The sequence below is a fragment of the Athene noctua genome, chromosome 10 (genome assembly GCF_965140245.1).
Source record: "Athene noctua chromosome 10, bAthNoc1.hap1.1, whole genome shotgun sequence".
Classification (NCBI taxonomy): Eukaryota; Metazoa; Chordata; class Aves; order Strigiformes; family Strigidae; genus Athene; species Athene noctua.
Genome location: NC_134046.1, coordinates 7,082,918 through 7,102,199, shown reverse-complemented (window position 1 = coordinate 7,102,199; position 19,282 = coordinate 7,082,918). Strand labels below are relative to the sequence as shown.

Here is a 19,282-nt window from a genome sequence, read left to right as displayed (position 1 = left end):
GCACAGGCTGAACCTCACGGGCTGGGGGAGTGGTTTAAGACATATATATTCACTGCAAGTGGCCAATAACTGGTATGAATCGCTCAAGGAGGGCAAGGTAGCGTAAATGAAGCAGGTGTCTGTAAAAATCAATAATTTATAAGCTCATGACACCTCAAAATGTTCTACAAATGCTAGCAGAGGACTTTTTGTTCGCCACACCACCCCAAGGTCAGAATTGCAATTCTCTGTCTCAGGACTGGGCAAAGTGAGGCAGTTAAGAGACTGGATCAGCATCACCCCAGACTCCCACAGCTGGTTAAAAGAAAGTCCAGAACATTTCTACGCTCCGGCCACAGCAGGAAAGCCACCGGAGAGCAGCTCTGCAGCTGCTCAGAGGCTGCTCAGACTTACTCTTTACACTCAAGCCTGTCTCTAAAAATTTATATTTTTGCAACGCCTGCCTCACCAGAGAAATCCAGCTGGGTGTGTGCTCAAGACCAGACCTGATGGAAAGCTCAGAGGACAAGTCAGGGAGCACACAGCTCCCTTTTGCTTCAGCTTGTCCATACTGCTGGCACCACACTGGCATCGCCTGCTCCCATCATGCTTCACAGTAAGAACACCAAACAGAAAGGAAGAGGAGACCTTGCTGGTGTTTTCAAATCAGTAGAAAATTGCCAGAAGGAGAAAAATTCTCCATAAGGGGCATATGGCTCCTATGTTGGCCTTCCCTGACATCTCAGGAGGGGCGATTCACACACCTCAACATGAAACTGCGGTACTCGCTGACCCAAGACGTGCATGCCTGAAGTTTAAATAGATATAAACGACAAATGCACGCGTTCACAGAGAAAAGTCCATCGCAGGTTATTAAACACAAACCGCCTCTGAAGCCTGGAGTTATGCACTGAGATTGCACCACGGATACCCTCCCAATAACGGCCCATTGCCAGGCTCTCCCCTGGGCACTGCTCCCAGCCTTGCTAAGGCAAGGACACTAGGCCTCCCTGGAGGGACTTGTTCTTATAGCCCCTGACAGCTGCTCCCCGGTCCCGTGTACAGCAATTAAATGTTTTCTGTATGACAGTATTTAAATATAAGCAGACCATCCCACCCTTTCCTGCCCCCCAACACACACTGCGATACAGCACCTGAGATGTAGCATGTCCTTACCCCGACAGGCCTTGTGTCCTCCAGATGCCACCAAGGGCAGCCAGAACATTCCCGCTAGCGTTGCTGGAACCAGCCTGCACCACAGAAAGAGAGAGATTGGAAACTCCTGGCAGAGAGGTTTAGTTATTTACTGAGCTCCCTGTCCCTAGTTAGCGTTACGTTACAGGAATTATAGACATCCTAGTGACCTCCTTACCCCAGGCACAGCAAAAGCTCCTTGTCTCCAGGAATGAGGCAAAAGGCAGAAAAGGAAACTGAGGCATAGAAGAACAAAACAATCACTCCAAGGTCACAGAGATGGTTAGTTCAGAACTGGGTATCCAGCCCCTTCTGCACTGGAGTAAGACATTAAAAAAAACACACTCTCAAAGCACCAACAAGTAACTTTGCTGCTCACTGTGAGAGGACAGCAGCCTTGAGAATTACTTAAAAAATCCCCTATATGAGCAGTGTATTGCATGTGAAAATTGCCTTAAGTGCACAACAGAGGACAAACAGCAGGACTGCAGAAAATTAAATTACATGTGTGATCTAGTTAGCGTGAGATGACTAATATGAAGGTGCTGTTTGAATGGTCTCAGAACACCTCAAGCACCATCATTCCCTTACCAACGCTGACCTGGTCGCTCAGGAGGGCAGCAGACATAAATGAAACCCCGTTCTTACATTTTTATCATTCTCACTATTCAAAGCTGCAGCAGGTACAACACCCAGCAATGAGAGATACAAAACATAGCAACATGGTGAGCACAGATGTGCGTGACTCGGCCGGGGAGGTGCATGTCATCAACAAGAAACACCCCCGCACTGAGGGACATGAGCAATAGGGTAAAAATCATCCACAGAAACTATAGGAGGCCTGACAACAGCTCTTTTCGGGGCAGGGAAAGGCTTTAGGAATATCCACCTGCTGAGAGCTTTTAGCTACGTGGCTGCTTAGCTCTGCTCTGGGTCAGCGGGATGATGATGGGAACACTAGGCTTACTAGCAATTTAACTACTTACTAAACTTACTGATCTTAAAAGCGACCTTCCTTCTGCCCTGGTTGGCAGATGTAAACCATCACAATCCCTATGGCTTAAAATTTTAGGACAGAAAATCTAGTGCCAAGCCCTCCTCAGAATAGACACACACTCAAGCCCAACAATTATCAAGACAGAGGAATAAATCCTTGGTGGGCAGTTTAACTTTGGGTGTCTGACTCTGTGACCACTCAGTCTGAGTGGATTGAGAGCAGCCCTGAGGAGAAGGACTTGGGGGTATCAGTGGATGGAAAACTGACCATGAGCCAGCAATGTGCACTCAGAGCCCAGAAAACTGACTGTGTCTTGGGCTGCATCAAAAGCAGTGTGGGCACAGATTAAGGGAGGGGATTCCCCCCCTCTGTTCTCCTCTCATGAGACCCCCCCTGCAGTGCTGTGTCCAGCTCTGGGGGCACCAACATCAGAAGGACACGGACCTGCTCGAGTGGGTCCAGACGAGGCCACAGAGATGCTCAGGGGACTGGAGCACCCCCTGTGAGGACAGGCTGAGAGTGTTGGGGGTGTTCAGCCTGGAGAAGAGAAGGCTCTGGGGAGACCTTAGAGCAGCCTCCCAGTACTGAAAGGGGCTGCAGGAAAGGGGGGAGGGACTCTGCATCAGGGGTGCAGGGATAGAATGAGGGGTAATGGGTTTAAACTGACAGAGGGTACATTTAGACTAGATACAAGGGATAAATTCTTCCCTGTGAGGGTGGTGAGGCCCTGGCACAGGTTGCCCAGAGAAGCTGTGGCTGCCCCCTCCCTGGAAGGGTTCAAGGCCAGGCTGGACGGGGCTTTGGGCAACCTGGGCTAGTGGAAGGTGTCCCTGCCCAGGGCTTGGGAGCAGAACTAGAGGACCTTTAAGGTCCCTTCCAACCCAAACCCTTCTGTAATTCTATGATTTTTTCCTAAAGACACGGCATGAGACGCTGGAGGTCTAGCACAAGCACAAGCCCTTCTCAGACAGCTCCTTTGGGAAAGGACCATAAGAGCAATTCAAGGAAAGGAACACAACAATTTCATTAGTTCTGCATACAGTACCTGTTCACATCTAATCCTGCCTTTGAGGACAAGAACCGAAATCATTATTAATAGGTGCTGGATTTCATTTTGTAATGACCATACAGAAACTCTGGAACTACCCAAGCCATTCACCTGCATGTCTGCTGGCCTCCTTTACTCTTACCTTTGCCAACATAATTCTCGTCTTTGCTACATCGAGAGGCGTGGTGACCGCAGCTGCAAATCCACCTGAGCAAATTAAAATACCAAACACAAGTAAGACATTGTTGGGTGAATATCAATGCCACACTGCCTATAATTCCCATGGCTGTGGTCAACACTGCTCGGTTATTAATGCCTACAGCATGTTTCCTCACGTCAGAGACCAGGTACGTTTGCTGAAGGTCTGTACACAGAGTGTTTTATCCCTGTGTGTTGACTTAAGGAAACAGCTCCATACTAGTTAACTTAAATCCAAACATACCCATTGAGATTACCATCCTTTTGTTCTGGACTCTGTACATATACGAACTTACAAAGGTCGTAAGAATAACGGACTCCACTTCCAGCATCTACGGACAAGTTTGAAAGGAAGAACCTGCTTACTCATTTGCAGAGGTGGGAAAATAAGCTCATCACACTGTGTTCTGTCTTGAGAACTAAAGTCTGACCATACAAATGCTAGAAAGACAGAAAGAGAGGGAAGATACTCTGCATCTGAAACACACATGCTTCAAGGGAAAAGCTATCCACAGATACAGACAGACTGGATCTGGACTTCAACTGTTAGACCTGGGACTCTGTTTCAAGAAAAAAAGACAAGCCAGTATTTGAGATGGAGCTCCACATCCAACAAATCAAATCAGCTCCGTTTTGGATAACAACAATGCGCAGCTGCCCAAGGTCTTTGGAGACTGTCAGAAGTCTGCTGCCACAAGTGCCATCATCTCCTCACGGGCATTTTTATTCTCTCTAATCACTCCCAAACTTCACCCTTGGAGCTCATTACTTTCACTTGGAGCTGCCAGCTGAGCTGTGGCTTTCCTCCTGAAAGCCAGAAATCTTCAGTTTATCCATCCGCATGTCTCACCCACAAACGTGTGTGTCCGTCTCCATATTTTAACCCTGTGGCTACAGCCTGGCCTCTTGTGCTATCTAGGGACCAGTTTTGCTGCTTTTTCTCCCAGAATCTTATTCCCTTTGCTTTATTTCCTCATCCTAAAATTAACTCTAACCCCTCTCTCCTTCACAACATTTCAAGAAATTAATTCATGATGAAGAAAAGCCAAAGTGAAGGAAACTTAAAAGGCAGGAGCAGTCCAGCAATAAGTGCAGAAAGAAAAGGGAAGAAAGAGGGGAAGAAAGGAGAGAGATTTGTTCTGAAATCTCTTTTTCTTCTTCCTCCTGTTTTTTTCTCTGGAGCTTGTATAAATCCTGTATCTGCTAGAGCAGGGAATAAAGTGACTCCAAAGACTGAAGCCTACACAGCACCCAGGGAATAAGCTAAAAATAATCTAATTTCTGATCCAAGTTTTATGGAATGTAGAAAAATTGATCTGTCTTTTCTTGGGATGAGAGAGGGGAAAAGCATTTCTTCTAAAATCTGTAAAGTAATGAAAAAAATCCATCTTCCCCCCTAGCTCATTTTTTGACCTGCATGCACACCTCTCTCTCAACCACCTTACCTTCAATGTATTAAAACCCTGCTTTACGTCAGAAATGAGGTTGGGCCAGCTGGCACTCTATGTTGACTTCTTACAGTTAACTAAGGAGCATCCCATGACAGTTCAGGAAATGCACTGAGGCACATGTGCAGTCCCCTGGATCTCAAACTAGAATAGCAGGCCAGCCGAGCGAGCAAACAGCCCAAAACACCTGGTTTAGAGCAGCTTCTGCTCATGTAAGGTCAGGCCCATCCAGTTCACTCTGCCGGAAGCTTTCTAGAAGTGATACCTCACTAAAAAGCAGAAAAATGGGTTGTATTCAAGAAGGCAAAGCAGAAACTATGAGCAAGTTAAACTAAATTCCAGTCCATTCTTGGACCTTCTTTAAGGTCAAAAATCTTTTTATTGTGAGCCAGTTTTTGAGTAAGTGACCCAAAGGCTTTGAGAGAATGGTCTGGATAGAAACTTTGGTACTCATGTCAGCGATGTATTTTTAGAACAGTAAAAATAATCTCCATGGAAAATAGTGGCTTTACAAGTCTGGATGTATAAGCCCTTCCTTTGCCCACAGAACAAGACAAAATTAAACAGTGAACCACATGGCTGTCAAGCCTGTATAAAGCAAGAAACTCTCAGTGTATCACTCAGCTATAGAGGTGATGGTAACACTTTAGTCAAAGTTATTTCCCTTATCAGATCTCAGTAACTTTTCAATGCATTTGTTCCTAACAGCTTTTTATTGGCAGAAGCTTCAATCTTGGATGATGGAGTGATTAGAACAAACACAATTTATCTTGATACAATGTTCCCAAATTCTTATCTGAAAGGTTTAATCAAGACTGATTGGTTTTCATTTTTTCCCCAGCTAACATCTGGATCTTTCAGATCTTTTGTTACTAACATTTCAATGTTTCTTTGTCCATCACTGGGAAGTATTTGGTACAGATTTACCAATCAATTTAGAATGACAACAGTGACAATAAAACGCTTCATAAGTTCGACAAGCAGCAGGATAGCAGCTAAATTAAATGCAAGTTTGCATATACTTGACAAAAACACAAGATAAAAGCTAGCGTTTGTTGGGAACTGCATTTTATGGAAGGCAGCGAGTCTGACAAAATGAATTTGCTCCAGCCTTCACCCTAAACATCCCAGGTAATTTTAGAGTGACCTCTTCAACGTTAGTACATGGGTATCCAGGATCAGGCTACCCCGCTAGAGAGGTCCTGTGAGGTCCCACCTACTCTAGCTGAGTAAAGGAACTTAAAACTTGACTGTTTTCAATCATCACATTAATATAACAAATACAGACTAGTACAGCCAGGGCCTACTCATTCAAAATAGAGAAGGGCTGGGCACTGCACTCTAACACACAGTAAGGCCCAACAGGTCTTTAAATCACTGCTTTAGTCTATCCCTGCTGTCACCGAATTCTCCAAGAGCTGCTACATAAGGCTGGAGTCTGCTCAACTAGTCAGCAACCAAGAAAAGCAGGTGTCTAAGTAACCGGTGGGTGAGAAAGGCCCAGACACATCCAGCCTTACACTCTGATCACTCCAGCTTCTCTGCAGAGCTGACAGCGAAAAAGGCACCTTTGCAGGCAGTCTGCATCCAGACAGACTTACCAGCTCACTCCTGGAGAAGGCTCCTTTCTCCCTTACTCTAGAAGGACCTGGCGATGACTTGGGCTCAGCAAGTAGGCATAAAGATGGGTTTTCACATGGGAGAAGGCTCTTGGCTTGTTAATACTTCTAGCAGAGTGATAAACTCCTCTATTGGGAAAATAAAACTTCATGAAGTAGTGGAAAATTCATCACCTTCTCCCGAGAAATTACAAAGGACACTGTATATTCACATGTTAGCTGAGCAGCTAAACTTTACTAGGCTCAGGGTGTTAAACAGAAAATCCCTCTGCTACTCACACCTTCCCAGTGACCAACTCTTGATGGAAGCACTAGTGACATGCATCTGTAGAGAATGATTTACCTTTATTTGGCAATAAGAATAAAAAGTCTTGAAGACTTAAGATATTCCCCTAGGTTCCTCCTGGCATTTCCTACCCTTTTTAGCCCTCCTATGCAAATAAAAATTGAGAAGCATCAGAACAGAGTGAAACACTTCACCAGAGAACAATACATAACCCCAGGTCGCTCACAGTGAGGTGGCTGCCTGCAGAATTTGCTGCTGTAGGAACGTGTTTCACAGGTTCTTTGACACACTCCTCAAATAAGATCCTATGAAGGAAGACAAGTTGTTCTTCAGTCCCTGTATGTTCTTTTTCTATACCACTTTAACTCCTCCTCACCCTTTCTAAAGGATCCCGGCAACCCTTCTGGCCATCACAGGAGCTCCTCCTGATTCTGTGTTTCTGTCATTCGGCCAGACTGCTGGCACACTCTTCTGTAACACCAGCCCAGTTTGGTAGGTCAAGAGATAGAAACTTGCGTTTGACTATTGTCCTTGTTTGAATTAGCCCACCTTAGGAAAAGAAAAAAAATCCAGGCTGAGCTGTATTATTGCCTGTCTTCATTACTATTTTCTGTACTGACATCTGAAGGTTACTCAGGACTGACTGAGGATTGAATCCCAAATCCGGGTTGAAAAACTGAGTCGCACAGGTCCAACACTAAACCTCACAGCATCCTCTTACACGGACTGATTTCCAAGTTCACAGTCTTCTTCAGAACTCTTCAATCAGTTCCTATCTGAACTTTTATTTTATTGATATTATGTTAATTTTTTTTTTAAAAGGAAGTTTTTTCTAGTCATTTATCACTGTGGGAACACCACCTGTCAGGCAAAGCACCTCTCCTCCAGTCATTTAATCACTTCGGGGTTAGCAGCATGGCCCAAGGAGACACTGCAGGGAAATCTTGAGAACTACTTGAAAATGTATTCAGAGCTATAAAGAGGCTTTTAGACAATGTGTAATCTTGTCAGAGCCGATTAGATCAAAACAAAAGTGATGGGAAGCCTTCCCTACCAATGTGCAAAACGCTCTCGTTAGTGCTTTATTACTCACTAGATTTGCACCTCTATTCCCAGTGACATTGTCACCACAGAGCATTAATTATTGGTAAGCCACACATTTTTTTTGCACACTTTTCGGGAGAAAGAAGGCATCTTTAACAGAGGCAGTTTTCAATGGCATTAAATGAACACTCAATTTTTTTGACAAGTTGGAGATCACCTCGCTGCTCCAGCAGCTAACACCTGATGGCAGGATTTCCTTGCCACCAGCCCACTTCCATGGGGGACACACAAAACCCACCCAGAAGTATTTCTGGGACAGCCTGCACTGATATGGTGCAGGGCTGGGGTGCAGTGGTCCAGCCAGGCAGTTTAAGACCAGAGAAGACTGAAGCACAGAGTGCAACCGCTATCGTGCCTGGCCCGGCTGCAGCATGGGGACACGCTTCCCTCTTCGGCCTCCAGCCTGTGCCTGAATCTGGGCTGGTGTCCAAACAGCTCAGACATGAGGCAAGGTTTGGTTCTAACACATCCTCAAGCTTAAACTACCATGAGATCTACCCTTGGGTTCCTCTGCACCAGCTGCTCAGGTATCACCTTCTCTCACTCCCTGACTGTTCCTAACATCTCCTCTATTTAAGACACAAGAGATGATGATAAAGCTGGACAAGGCCTCCAGGGATTAAATTATTAACAGATGAGACTGAGAGGGTTCCAAATCTCTGATATTTATGCTCATGCCTATTATGTTTCTATAAAAAGTCCATGGATCACATACACACATCTTACACATGTGCGCTCTACAAGGAAGAGCCAGGCCTCTCAAGCACTTTGGCTGAAATCGCTGCCATTTCGCAGGCACTGGGGATGGAATTCAATATATTGTTGCTCTTAGTTCTGTCTTCGCCAAATAATCAATTATGATTTAGCTAGGAACTAACCAACACACACAGACACACACATGTGTGTGTCTGTGCCATAAAGGGAAGCCAAACAGGACTTTTCTTTCAGTTTGTTTCAGCTTATTACCCTGCCCCTCAGGACCCCTAACGTATTTTTAGAAAGTATTGAATTCAAGCAAAGAACACAGGAGAAAAGCATGTCTGTGTGATTTTGCCATCCCACTACTACCATGGTGGCATTTGAAGGCATGTCTGTGTTTAAAGGTTGGGTTTTGGATAATCTTTTCCTTTTAAGGTTTATAACAGGGTGATTTTCAATCACTCGGATGTACACATCCATCTTACTTTATTCACAGGATACTCGTGAGGTTTTGATTTTTTGTTTTGGGGTGGAAAGAAAGGGCTAATGAGTTTGGTCTGTTTTTTCTTCCCTGGTTTGAAGCTATACGTAGGTAGTTAATAATTTTTAACCATGGAATTCATTCTTCAGAAAGCAGGAAATTATTTTTCCACTGCTTCCATTCAGCAAGAAAGCTAAATATTTTCAGTGAAATAGAATGGATGTGGTACCAGATTAGATCAATACAGGGCCTGCCTGCTACACATCTGCCGAGGGAGACAATGGAGATGGAAGGGGAAGGTTCTCATCCAAAAAAAGTTGAACCTTGCGAGTTTTGAAGCCTGTCCTCAAAGAACAAATAAGAAACAAAGTTTAAAATACTGCTGGTGAAAAGGAAAGAATAGGGAAACAAAGAACAGAGAGAAAGGCAGGCTGGGGGAAGTGGAGCTGGAAGGATAACCCAGAGAACAATCATCACCAATTACAACATGATTACAAAATAGGACGTCAGCTCTGCAAAGATTTATGTTTGGGGAATAAAGCCTATGAAGACAACTAGGCTGAACTGTCTCATCTACCAGCACCACGGACCTGGAAGTCTCTGTGCTGCTCCAGGACCCGGTATCTCCTCCAGCACAAAGTGTTAAGGTCTTCCCAGCATCTGTCAAAGGGCAGGGAAACATTCATGCACAAATGATGCCTCTGGAAGCTCCTTCTGCAGTGTTTCTGCTAGAAACAGGCACTACTGAAGACACATCACATCACAGCAAGTCCAAGCATAACGGGTCAGAATGAAGACATACTGAGAAGGAAGTGGAGGCACTGGGCTGGATTTCCACTTGAGGCACCGAATTGGACTTCAGGAAATTACTCCACAAGGCCTTGGGTAAATCAGATAACCTTTCCAGCACTCTGAACATGTCTGAACACAGTTTTTGTATCAATCTGACTGTAAAGAAATCAGAACTAAATTAATGATCCCCTATCAGGCCTGCAGATGTACAGATTGCATTTTAAAGCATTTTTAGTCTGATAGCTTGTTTTGTTTCAAAACAAAAATGAGCTGCTTCAGTCACTCTGATTTTGTTTGTACTGATTTGATTAAGTCAGTGTAGAATCCAACAGCAGACCAGATTTTAAGCAGAATAAAACTCCGTTCCCATCACATAAACATAGAAAATACAGCTGGACAAGACCACAAGAGATCCTCTAAAATATCTCCTCTGCCCCAAAATGGAATCAATTCTACCCAAACCATTCCCTCACAGCTCACACGCCTGATCCACTAAACTGCGTGCAGCTGCAGCCACGCTACCTTCTCTCAGTCATGCAGTTACAGCGCCCATCAAAGCGAAGCCTCAGTCACTGCTGGAATTCTGCTGCTATTAATACTTCAATTCCCCAAACAGAGCTTTTTTTAATAAAAATACACACAATGTAATGGCTCTGATTTTGTAAGTCATCAAAGAACAAGCTTTGCTTTTGATAATCTCTATTTCAAGAAATGCTATAATTTCTCTTTAAACAGGATTTATTTTTTCCACATATTCTGTTACTGGTTTGGAATCTCAAAATGTATTTTAGCTCCTTGGGGAAAAGCTCTGGCTATCCATCTCTCAACTACTAATCTGTTTTTTCTATTAAGACAGTTGAGTCTCTCCTCCCTCAAAACTTGTCAGCTATACTGATGAGTCATTAATTGATTTTTTTCTCCTTTTTTTTTTTTTTTTCTTTTGGAAACAACTACAGTAGGCTAAAATCAAGCATGAAGCCTACTGAAGAATTCAATTAACTTCTGGCTTGTTTGGTAATAAATAGTGCAGTATTGTATTCTGCCACTCTTTATTCTTGTTCTAGTGTCTGGAGATTGCCCAGATGTTTCGTCCTCGGGTTTTTTTTCTTGCTACGGAAGGCTTTTGCCTGGGGGCTGTGCAGGGCTAGCCTCTGCTCTCCTGACTCTAGTTAATCTACATGGCTGTCAGAGCTGTCACATGAATGGTGAATCATGGCCTCTCACTGCAATCACTTCAACCCCTGGGGAAGTGCTCAGAGCAGACAGCTGCACAAACCCCCACCCAAGCAAAGTTTCTCCTGGATGAGGATTTTACAAATCAACTTTGAAATAATCGCAAAGCCTGACTGACAGGGCCCTGGTTTTTAAATAACAGAAATTTGTCAAAAACAAATTGGTTGTCTTTCAAACAGACACCCTGTTTGAGTTGTTGTTTTGGTTTTTTTTTTTCCCCTTCTCTTTCCTTTGGTGACTTTCCTATTTCCAAACAACTGGATCCGTTTTCTTCTAAACAAACTTGAATTACAAAGGAATGTTGTTCTGCTATACTTAATAGATTTGCACATTTTTCCCTTTCTTCTTTAGTCTTTCCCAGTATAACATATAATCCTTTGCACCTGCAAAAGCTCCACAGACTGCTGACTGCCAAGAATCCATCACGTGACCCTGCTTCCATGACCAGAGATCCTGTGTTTAAAGAGAAAGGAAAATAAAAAGTTATTAAATGTTTGAATCTATCTGATCCCCATGTGAGTTAACTCCAAGGATGGGAACTTAAGTGAAAAGCTATTTTTGTGGCATTTTTCAGTGATGTAATAAGTGATTTTTCCCAAGGAACTTGTGTACTTGAACGAGCAGATGGAGTGAGAAAGATGTCTGGAACTGAGGAGGGCTTGAAGCAAATTGCTTTCAGGGATTTCATATGTATGTATTTAAGCCTGTGGCCATGCAACTTTGCAAATATTTTGTGAATTTATTTTCTTTTTGGCAGATAAAACAATGCAAATCAAAACACTGAGCAGGGGGGCGGCATGCAAGAACCAATATCGGTTTAGCTCAGATGTACCAAACACTCCCATTTAAAATGAACAGTCCCCCAGCACAGCAAGATAGAAGTCCTGTTTGCCCCCCCTCCATTCCTGAAACCAACCCTTCCCCTCACACTCCCCAAAAAACCCCATCGTTAAGAAATTACTCTTATCACTCCCATTATATCCCAAAGCAGGTGTGTCTGTTTTTCACTTGGCGTCATTAGGGACCACACACCCTTCTCCCCTCCACTGCTCCCACACACCATGTTCCAAGCCATTAACTCACAGCATCATTTAAACATGCTCATTTAAAAACACCAACAAGAACGGTGCCTTCTGAAAAACACCTATCAAGAATCACGTCAAACAGTTTGATGAGTCCGATCAGTATCAACAACAAAGGCCAATGTGTGTTGGGATGGTTTTTATCACGCCAGCTACAGTCACTTTGTTCTCTCCTCCTCCACCCTGCTTCATCATCCCTTTCCCATCTCCTGAAATGCTTAACATTGGAAGTTTTCTGGAGGAGAGGTTTCTGGTGTGAGGATCAGTGCTGAGCAAAAAGGAATGGGATCCATGGTCCTTCTGAGGCCTACCGCAGAGAAATCAATAATTTTATTTTATAGCCGTGGCACTATCTCATTCTTTTTAAAGCCGTATTACTTCTATACTATAAAACTTTCTTAAAAAGCAACCCGATAGCTGTGCTAGGCTGATATTGCTCTCAGGCTCCTGGTCTGCAATACAGCCACTTTCCACTGGGGCACGAGAATTTGTTTCCCTCATTTGCTGACTCTTCATTTAACACACTGTCCTTGTGAGTCGCTTCTTCCAACTTGGCTGGCGGTTATATTTCAGTTGAATGTTTTAAAAATCAAACTGTTCAAGCAACAATGGCCAGCCACAATGTTGTTTGGTATCCTGCCATAGCTAAATAGCTGCAGCTCTGCTGTACGAAAGCACTAAAGGGATTTCAGTCTCTTTAATGCTAGCCATTCTTTTCCTGGTGTTTTCAGTATGGGCTTCTATTCTTCTGTCACCCACAGCAGAAACTGATTTTCATCTCTTGAATAAATAAATAGGGATTCATAATTCTTGAAGCTCATAAGATGGTATTCTGGAATAACTTACACTCTTTGGACACACAGTTTTCTTGCAACTCAGTCCTGCTGGATGAAGGATGTCCCGCAAGACAAAAGGAGCTACCTCCAAAGCATCTAGGTATTGTCAAAGCATAAATCCAACCTTCAAAACCCATTTTCAAAACATTTCTGGTGCTTAAGAAACCTCAAATTGAAAGTAAGAGTTCAAAAATTTAACTGCTGGAGCCACTTGATAAAAGCAGAATTACTGTATTGTTTCAGTAAGCATTCTCCAAACATCTATACATCTACAGCTAAACCCAAGAAGTTAGAACAGTTACTGTCATGCAAAAAAAGCACTATGGAAGAAAGGAGAACCAGCACACTAATACAGACATTCATGGCTTTGCCAGAATCCCAGACTATTCTCAGTCATGATGGGGTTTTATGTTAATGGCATTGTCCAAAGTAGGAAAAGGTCATTCTTATTTCTTGGCACGTAGCACTGAAATCTAGTTTCTGGTAAAGCCTGGCTTCCCAGTACTGTTCTGCACAAGGAGCCTTTGCCAAGCAAGGCAAACGGTGATGAATTCCCATCCATTATGCCTGCAAATTGACAATAGGTATTTGCAACAGTCATGCAATACGGAAAATTGTTTAGAAGGGTGGAGCTAGGAACAGTTCAATTAAATTAGGGAAAAGGAGAAAGGAGGCTGGAGAACAGGAAGAAAATTCCCCAACAGTGAGGTCTACTGAACAGCGGAGCCAGCCTCCCCAGGGAGGAGAGGAAAGCCCTCTCCTTTGAGTCATTTAAAAATAGACTGGAGAAGGCACTCAAGACTGTACTGTGGGGAATAATCCTGCGTTGGCGAGGGCAGGATGAGATGACTTCATGCATTTCTTTCCATCTCTGATTTCAGTGATTCACCCAGAGCTCCAAACCTGAACATGCAGAAGAGAGAAGAAGAGTGAGAGAGAAGCGGGGCACGAGGACATCATCCCAGAAGAAGCCAAAAGGAACAAGTGTCAAATGGCCAAAAGCACCAGCAGGACTCTGGTCCAAATTCTTTCTAACCACACTCACGCTGTGGGCCAAGCTGATGTGCTGAAGGTCGCACATGTTTTCTCTCATAGCCCACGGACCCACTAATTGACAGGGCTTTGTGGTAAATTGGGCTTGTAAGTTCTTCAAAAACATTGCCTTTGTGCTGCACTGAGCATGGTTTTAATACTCCTAACACAGGGCAGAACACAGAAATTATTAGCGGCTTGTAGATCACTGTAAAACCAGGCCCTTGTTCCCACAAAGAAATACAAGATTTATATACATATTTCCCCAACTTTGGACAGAATTACTGGTTATTTGCAGCAATACAGCAAGATCACACTCCACCATCCTGGACACCGCACAAATTCAGAAGAGCCTTCCACTCAGGGGATAATGGCGAGAGCTCAGGTCACGCAGAAGTGGGGTGTCAGAGGCAGGCTCGGAGCCCACGGGTCACGGCTCCCTGCTCAGGGCCTCCAAACAGGACAGAAACACCCGTGTAATGCCTCCAGAAGCCCTGCAAGTACACTGCTTTTTCTACACGTGTTCTTGCAATATGAAACATAAAGCAGGAATTATGAATACACAACTGCAACAACTGGATCAGCTTGGTTTCCCCAGCACCATCACCAAACGGCTCGTACCTGCTCACACTCTGCTCTTCCTGCAGAAGGCTGCAGGAGATAACGAGACTTTTCCAGGGCAATACCCATTCCCACTAGTATTCACAGCCTAGGAAAGCAAAATGACAAGGAGCACATTACATGAAAGCAGGCCGCCATGCCAAGCCTGTGTCATGTGTATTCTATTAAGCTGAAGGCTGAATAGAAGACTTTGTTTTCCACTTCAAAGGACCCCATCCCAATCTCTCGCTCTTCCCTTATGAATAACAAATTGGAAATAAATCTTCTGGCTGAAGCGCATGGAAACTCATACAGTTGGGGCCCTCTGCAGCTTCCCAGCTCAATCACATGCTAATTTTTTTTGTAAACACTTTTATGTGATATATATGTAAATCTCACTGTGCATTGCTGCACCATGTAAAGCAATACAGCGGGTGTGTCCTCAAGGGATGGGACACAGTGGGAAGCCTGAATGCAGATTTCCAATTATTCACAGGGATAATGTTCACAGAGAAGGGTCAAGTTTTATATGCGGGCAGAGCCTTACATTTCTTCCTAACGATCTCATTTCATATTGGCCCATAGGCCTGTGTCCTCCATTTCTCACCACAAACGTTATTTAGCTCTTTTTAACACTGAGAATACAAGGACACCCCATTTTGCTGGGCAAAAGGCACATTGGAAAAGTCACTCTTAGGATATACCAAAGGCCTTTCAATCTAAAAAGCAAACAAAAAAAGAAAAATATTTTCTTTACTGTCTTTAAATACGGGGGGGGGGGGGGGGGGGAAGTATATGGTGCCCACAAATGTGGGTTCCTCACGTGCTGTGGACACCTGGCCTCCAGATGGCCAATAACCTTTGACTGGTTCACACAACTCCTGAGCTGTGCGTGCCTGTCACCTCTGCCGTACATCTGTGGTAAAAGTTTGAGGCAGAAATCATCTGTCAGCTTTGTGCTCCCAACACAGTTGCGTCTTGGTGGCTTCAGGACACCTAAGCTATGGTGATCCTGGGAAAGTGCAACGCTTGCATCTCTCTCAAACCCGACAACCAGACCAACACCCCAAGCGCTGCAGGAAGCACTGCCCAGAATGACACTTCTCTGCCTTGGCCTTGCTATTCTTCAGGCACTAAGAGGCAAGCAGACCTCATGGCATACACTAAACTTGAGGCCTGCAGCTGAATAAATATTACAGTTCTCTCCAGTGATAAGCATCTGTAGTATTTCTACGTACCCCCCTGTTCAAGGCAGTGTTCAACTTCATGATAACAGAGGGGAGAAAAATCTCTCTGAATTAATCACACAGATCTGTGTGCGTGTGCAGTCCTGTAGACTGAGGAAAGAAAAGCAATTTTCACATTTGCCTTTGCTACTAGGTATTTTACTTGCAACGTGGCATTCTGCATGGCTGATCCTTACAGATGCATGGCACATTAGCTACAGGAGAAGCAAAAAATTCGTAAGCTGATTGCAGTTTCTATATGTAAAGTCAAACATAGAGCATAGAGCCAAACGTCCTCCCCAGTGAATTTTGATGTACATATGTGCAGCATATGTGCAAGTACATGTGTACATTATCTTGCAGGAAACATGCAAGCCCAAACATGGGAAAAATTCAATGATCTAAGTTCACTGTTGACATAAATGTTGAGACTCCATTTGCACTAATGGAGTTGTGCTCACTTATGCCAGTACTGGATTCGGCCCTAGAACTAAACCCACCCAAATCCTAGATAAATTAAGAGAAAGAGAACAAAAGTTGGCCTACATGCAACAGCATATTTTTCATGTTAAAAGCATTTCATTCCCTTTTTCTCCCCATATAATACTGCATTGATGTCTGTGACCCATTTGGATGTAAATCAAAATGGATGTGCTAAAAGCCTGGTTAAAGAAAACGTCTTCGAAACAGTGTTCCCATGGCAAGGCAGAACATAATAATGCCAACTACACTCAGTTTCCATGGTACAAAGGGCCATATATGTGTCTGGGGAGGAAAATGCACTTCTGAAAAATCACTTCGAAGTTAGGACAGCTTTCCTTAAGCATCTGCACTGCTACTACCTGCTAATAAATCTACGCTGCATGAAGGCTTGTGTGAATAAATTACACAGGAGAAATAGATGAATCTTTTAAGGTTCTTCAGCAAGAAACAAGTGTCCGAATTAAATGGTGAGCCTTTCACGCTGATTACTTCAGTATTCTACCAAACGTCCCCAGATGTCATTGGCAAGCTCAGCAACTTCTAGAGAACTGCCTGCGGTCTAGGCAAGACCAAGAGCATCACAATCTGGCTCTGTATCTACAGTCTGTTTTACGTCTGCCTTTTTAAATGCTGCATTGATGATCCAAGACCATCTGACTTTCTCAAACGTGTCTCTAGTACTGTAAGTAAAGATTGCATTTGTTTCTTTCTCTTTGGTGCAGATGGCATATAGCATTCCTTCGACTGTGCTTCAAGACTGTGTGAATGACACTTATTGTGACACTAATAAAGCGAGGGCTGTTTGTTGAACAGCTGTTGGGTACATTGTTCTTTTGTGAGAAAAATGCAGCCGTTATGCTAATGGCATGCACACGCCGCATCGGTCACAAGTTACATCACGCCTCGAAACGCCGCCGTGGAAATCTGGTTTCCCAATACAGCACCTAAGCAAATGGCAGACACGTTAGCGTTATTTAACAATTAGGACTTAATCCCTAAATCAGCCCGATCGTTGCTCAAAGAGGGAGTGAGGTATGGTAGAACACTTACTACACTGCCTGCAAGGAAATGGGTTTAAAGCAGGGCCTGGGTTTCATTTACTCTTGACTTATATGCAGCTGAGCACAGCAGAAAAGAAATACTAGACTGCTGCTCCAGGAAAAAAGGAAAGCTGTCACCTACCTATAGAGCAGGGAAAAGGCCATTTTAGGCCCAGTTTGGCTCCATTCCTCTGTTTTCTACTTATCCTGTTAAACGGCAACAGATTTGATTGTAAATTTTAGGAGGGAAATAGCATGTGGTTTATTGTTTCAATGGTGGAGTTATAAACACGTATTACTGCTGAGAACCCCAGCTGCCTGGGCAGAAGCGTTCTGTAAACTTTTCATTCTTATTAACTTTAAAAATCAGGTGCAGTGTGCTCCAAACAAGATTAGAGTCCTCACTCCCCATGGAAACCCATGAAGCAGTCATTGCACAGAATGCTTCAAGGTATGTATCAGAGGTATATCTGCACTGACAGCTACAAGCAAGGCTGAGCCCATGCTCAAACCAGGCCTGTTCACACCCTATAAGGCCTATACCAGCCCACAAAAGTTGAGTTCTTTGGAGGGGGGGAACCAGGAAAACCATGCGAACAAGTACACGTGCCAATGTCTTCATCTAGATCTATAGCTCAGTCCACCAGCAGATTTCCCAGGCTCTGTCCCTCTCAACACAAGTGCCTTGTACCTGGGGTGACAGTTGAACCTGGACAGAAAACAAGGGACCTAAAGAAGCATAAACTGAATCCTAAACCTGCTCTCCATCGTGTGGGCAGAAATCCGTTTAGGAACAACATGGGGAACTTCTCTTCTGATCCAACCAACCTTGAGATACTGCTCAGCCTCACAGGGGAATGACTGGACTCTCCCCACTCTCTTTACTACGATGCCCTGCTTATTTCACAGGGTGGAAATGTGCCTGTGTTATTCCTCAAATTATTCTCTTCTCCTGAAGCCACCAAAGCATTCCTCTGCTCGTTCAGCATCTTATAGCACTAGCACATGCCACCACAGTCATTACAAAATTCCACAAAAGACACCTGCCCATGTATCTCAGCTCCCTGTCTCTAGCTATTGCCTCTGAAGGTCCAACCAAATATTTCTCTTTGCAAAACACCTGAGAGACTTACAGATTTGAGAAAATTATCATAGTGCTATAGCCAGTGATAAAAAAACCCCACGTGCGCTCACTATAGCTGCAGAAAGTCTAAGAGCTTTAGGTTTTGCCCAGCACTGAGAAAAAGAGGGAAATTCTGGCCCCACTGATTGACAGAAGAATCAGAACACTACTCTGAGCATGGTCAGTCCAAGATTTTTATCTTGCCTTGCAGGTCCTGGGCCAGCGGAGCAGCAGAGTCTGTGCCAGCCCTCCCAGCAAGGCTCCGCGTGCAATATCAGGACTCGCTGGGACACACAGTCCGCAGGGCGAAGTCAGCCTTACCCTGACGTTATATATTCCAAGTGTCTCATCTTGGAATCGGACATGTCTAATGAAAAAGACAAAAGGTTCATTGGATAATACAAACAAAAGCGAACAAACAAAAACCCCCTTGTTTTTCACGTCTACTCATTTGAGACCCGTATCCTCCTGTCCTGCCTGTTCCTTCCCTCCTCACTGGCTACCAGAGCCTTTTCTCCAGACACACAATACATTTGGTCTATAAAGAGAGCATTCTCCATGTACAGCTGCGTTGGAGTAACTCTCAGAGGCTCTGAAGCGCAGCCAACATACAGAAATATAAAACCCAAGAGGACTGAGTCTCGTTTCACCTGAGATGGGTTTACCTTACACAGAGCACTGTTCTCTAAGAGAGCTGACCATTTCCACTCAGCCGTAAGAAACACATTTTTGACAAGATGTTTCTGGACTCAAACCTAACCAGAGACTCTTGATTTTGTGGG

General features: G+C 44.1%; 1 protein-coding gene across 4 annotated transcripts in view; it reads right to left on the bottom strand.

Moving 5' to 3' along the window:
* Positions 1-19,282, bottom strand: part of SLC25A26 (solute carrier family 25 member 26) — a 91,685-nt gene that overhangs the window by 6,929 nt on the left and 65,474 nt on the right. For 2 of the 4 annotated variants that reach the window (XM_074914740.1, XM_074914741.1), the window contains exons 7-9: positions 11,462-11,531; positions 3,361-3,425; positions 1,156-1,229 (exon numbers count right to left, since the gene is read on the bottom strand). In XM_074914740.1, the coding sequence (XP_074770841.1) occupies positions 1,156-1,229; positions 3,361-3,425; positions 11,462-11,531 (209 nt within the window). Of the gene's footprint in view, positions 1-1,155; positions 1,230-3,360; positions 3,426-9,643; positions 9,779-9,855; positions 10,002-11,461; positions 11,532-19,282 lie in introns of those variants that run through there. The other 2 variants (XR_012634322.1, XR_012634323.1) reach the window with 2 other exon arrangements.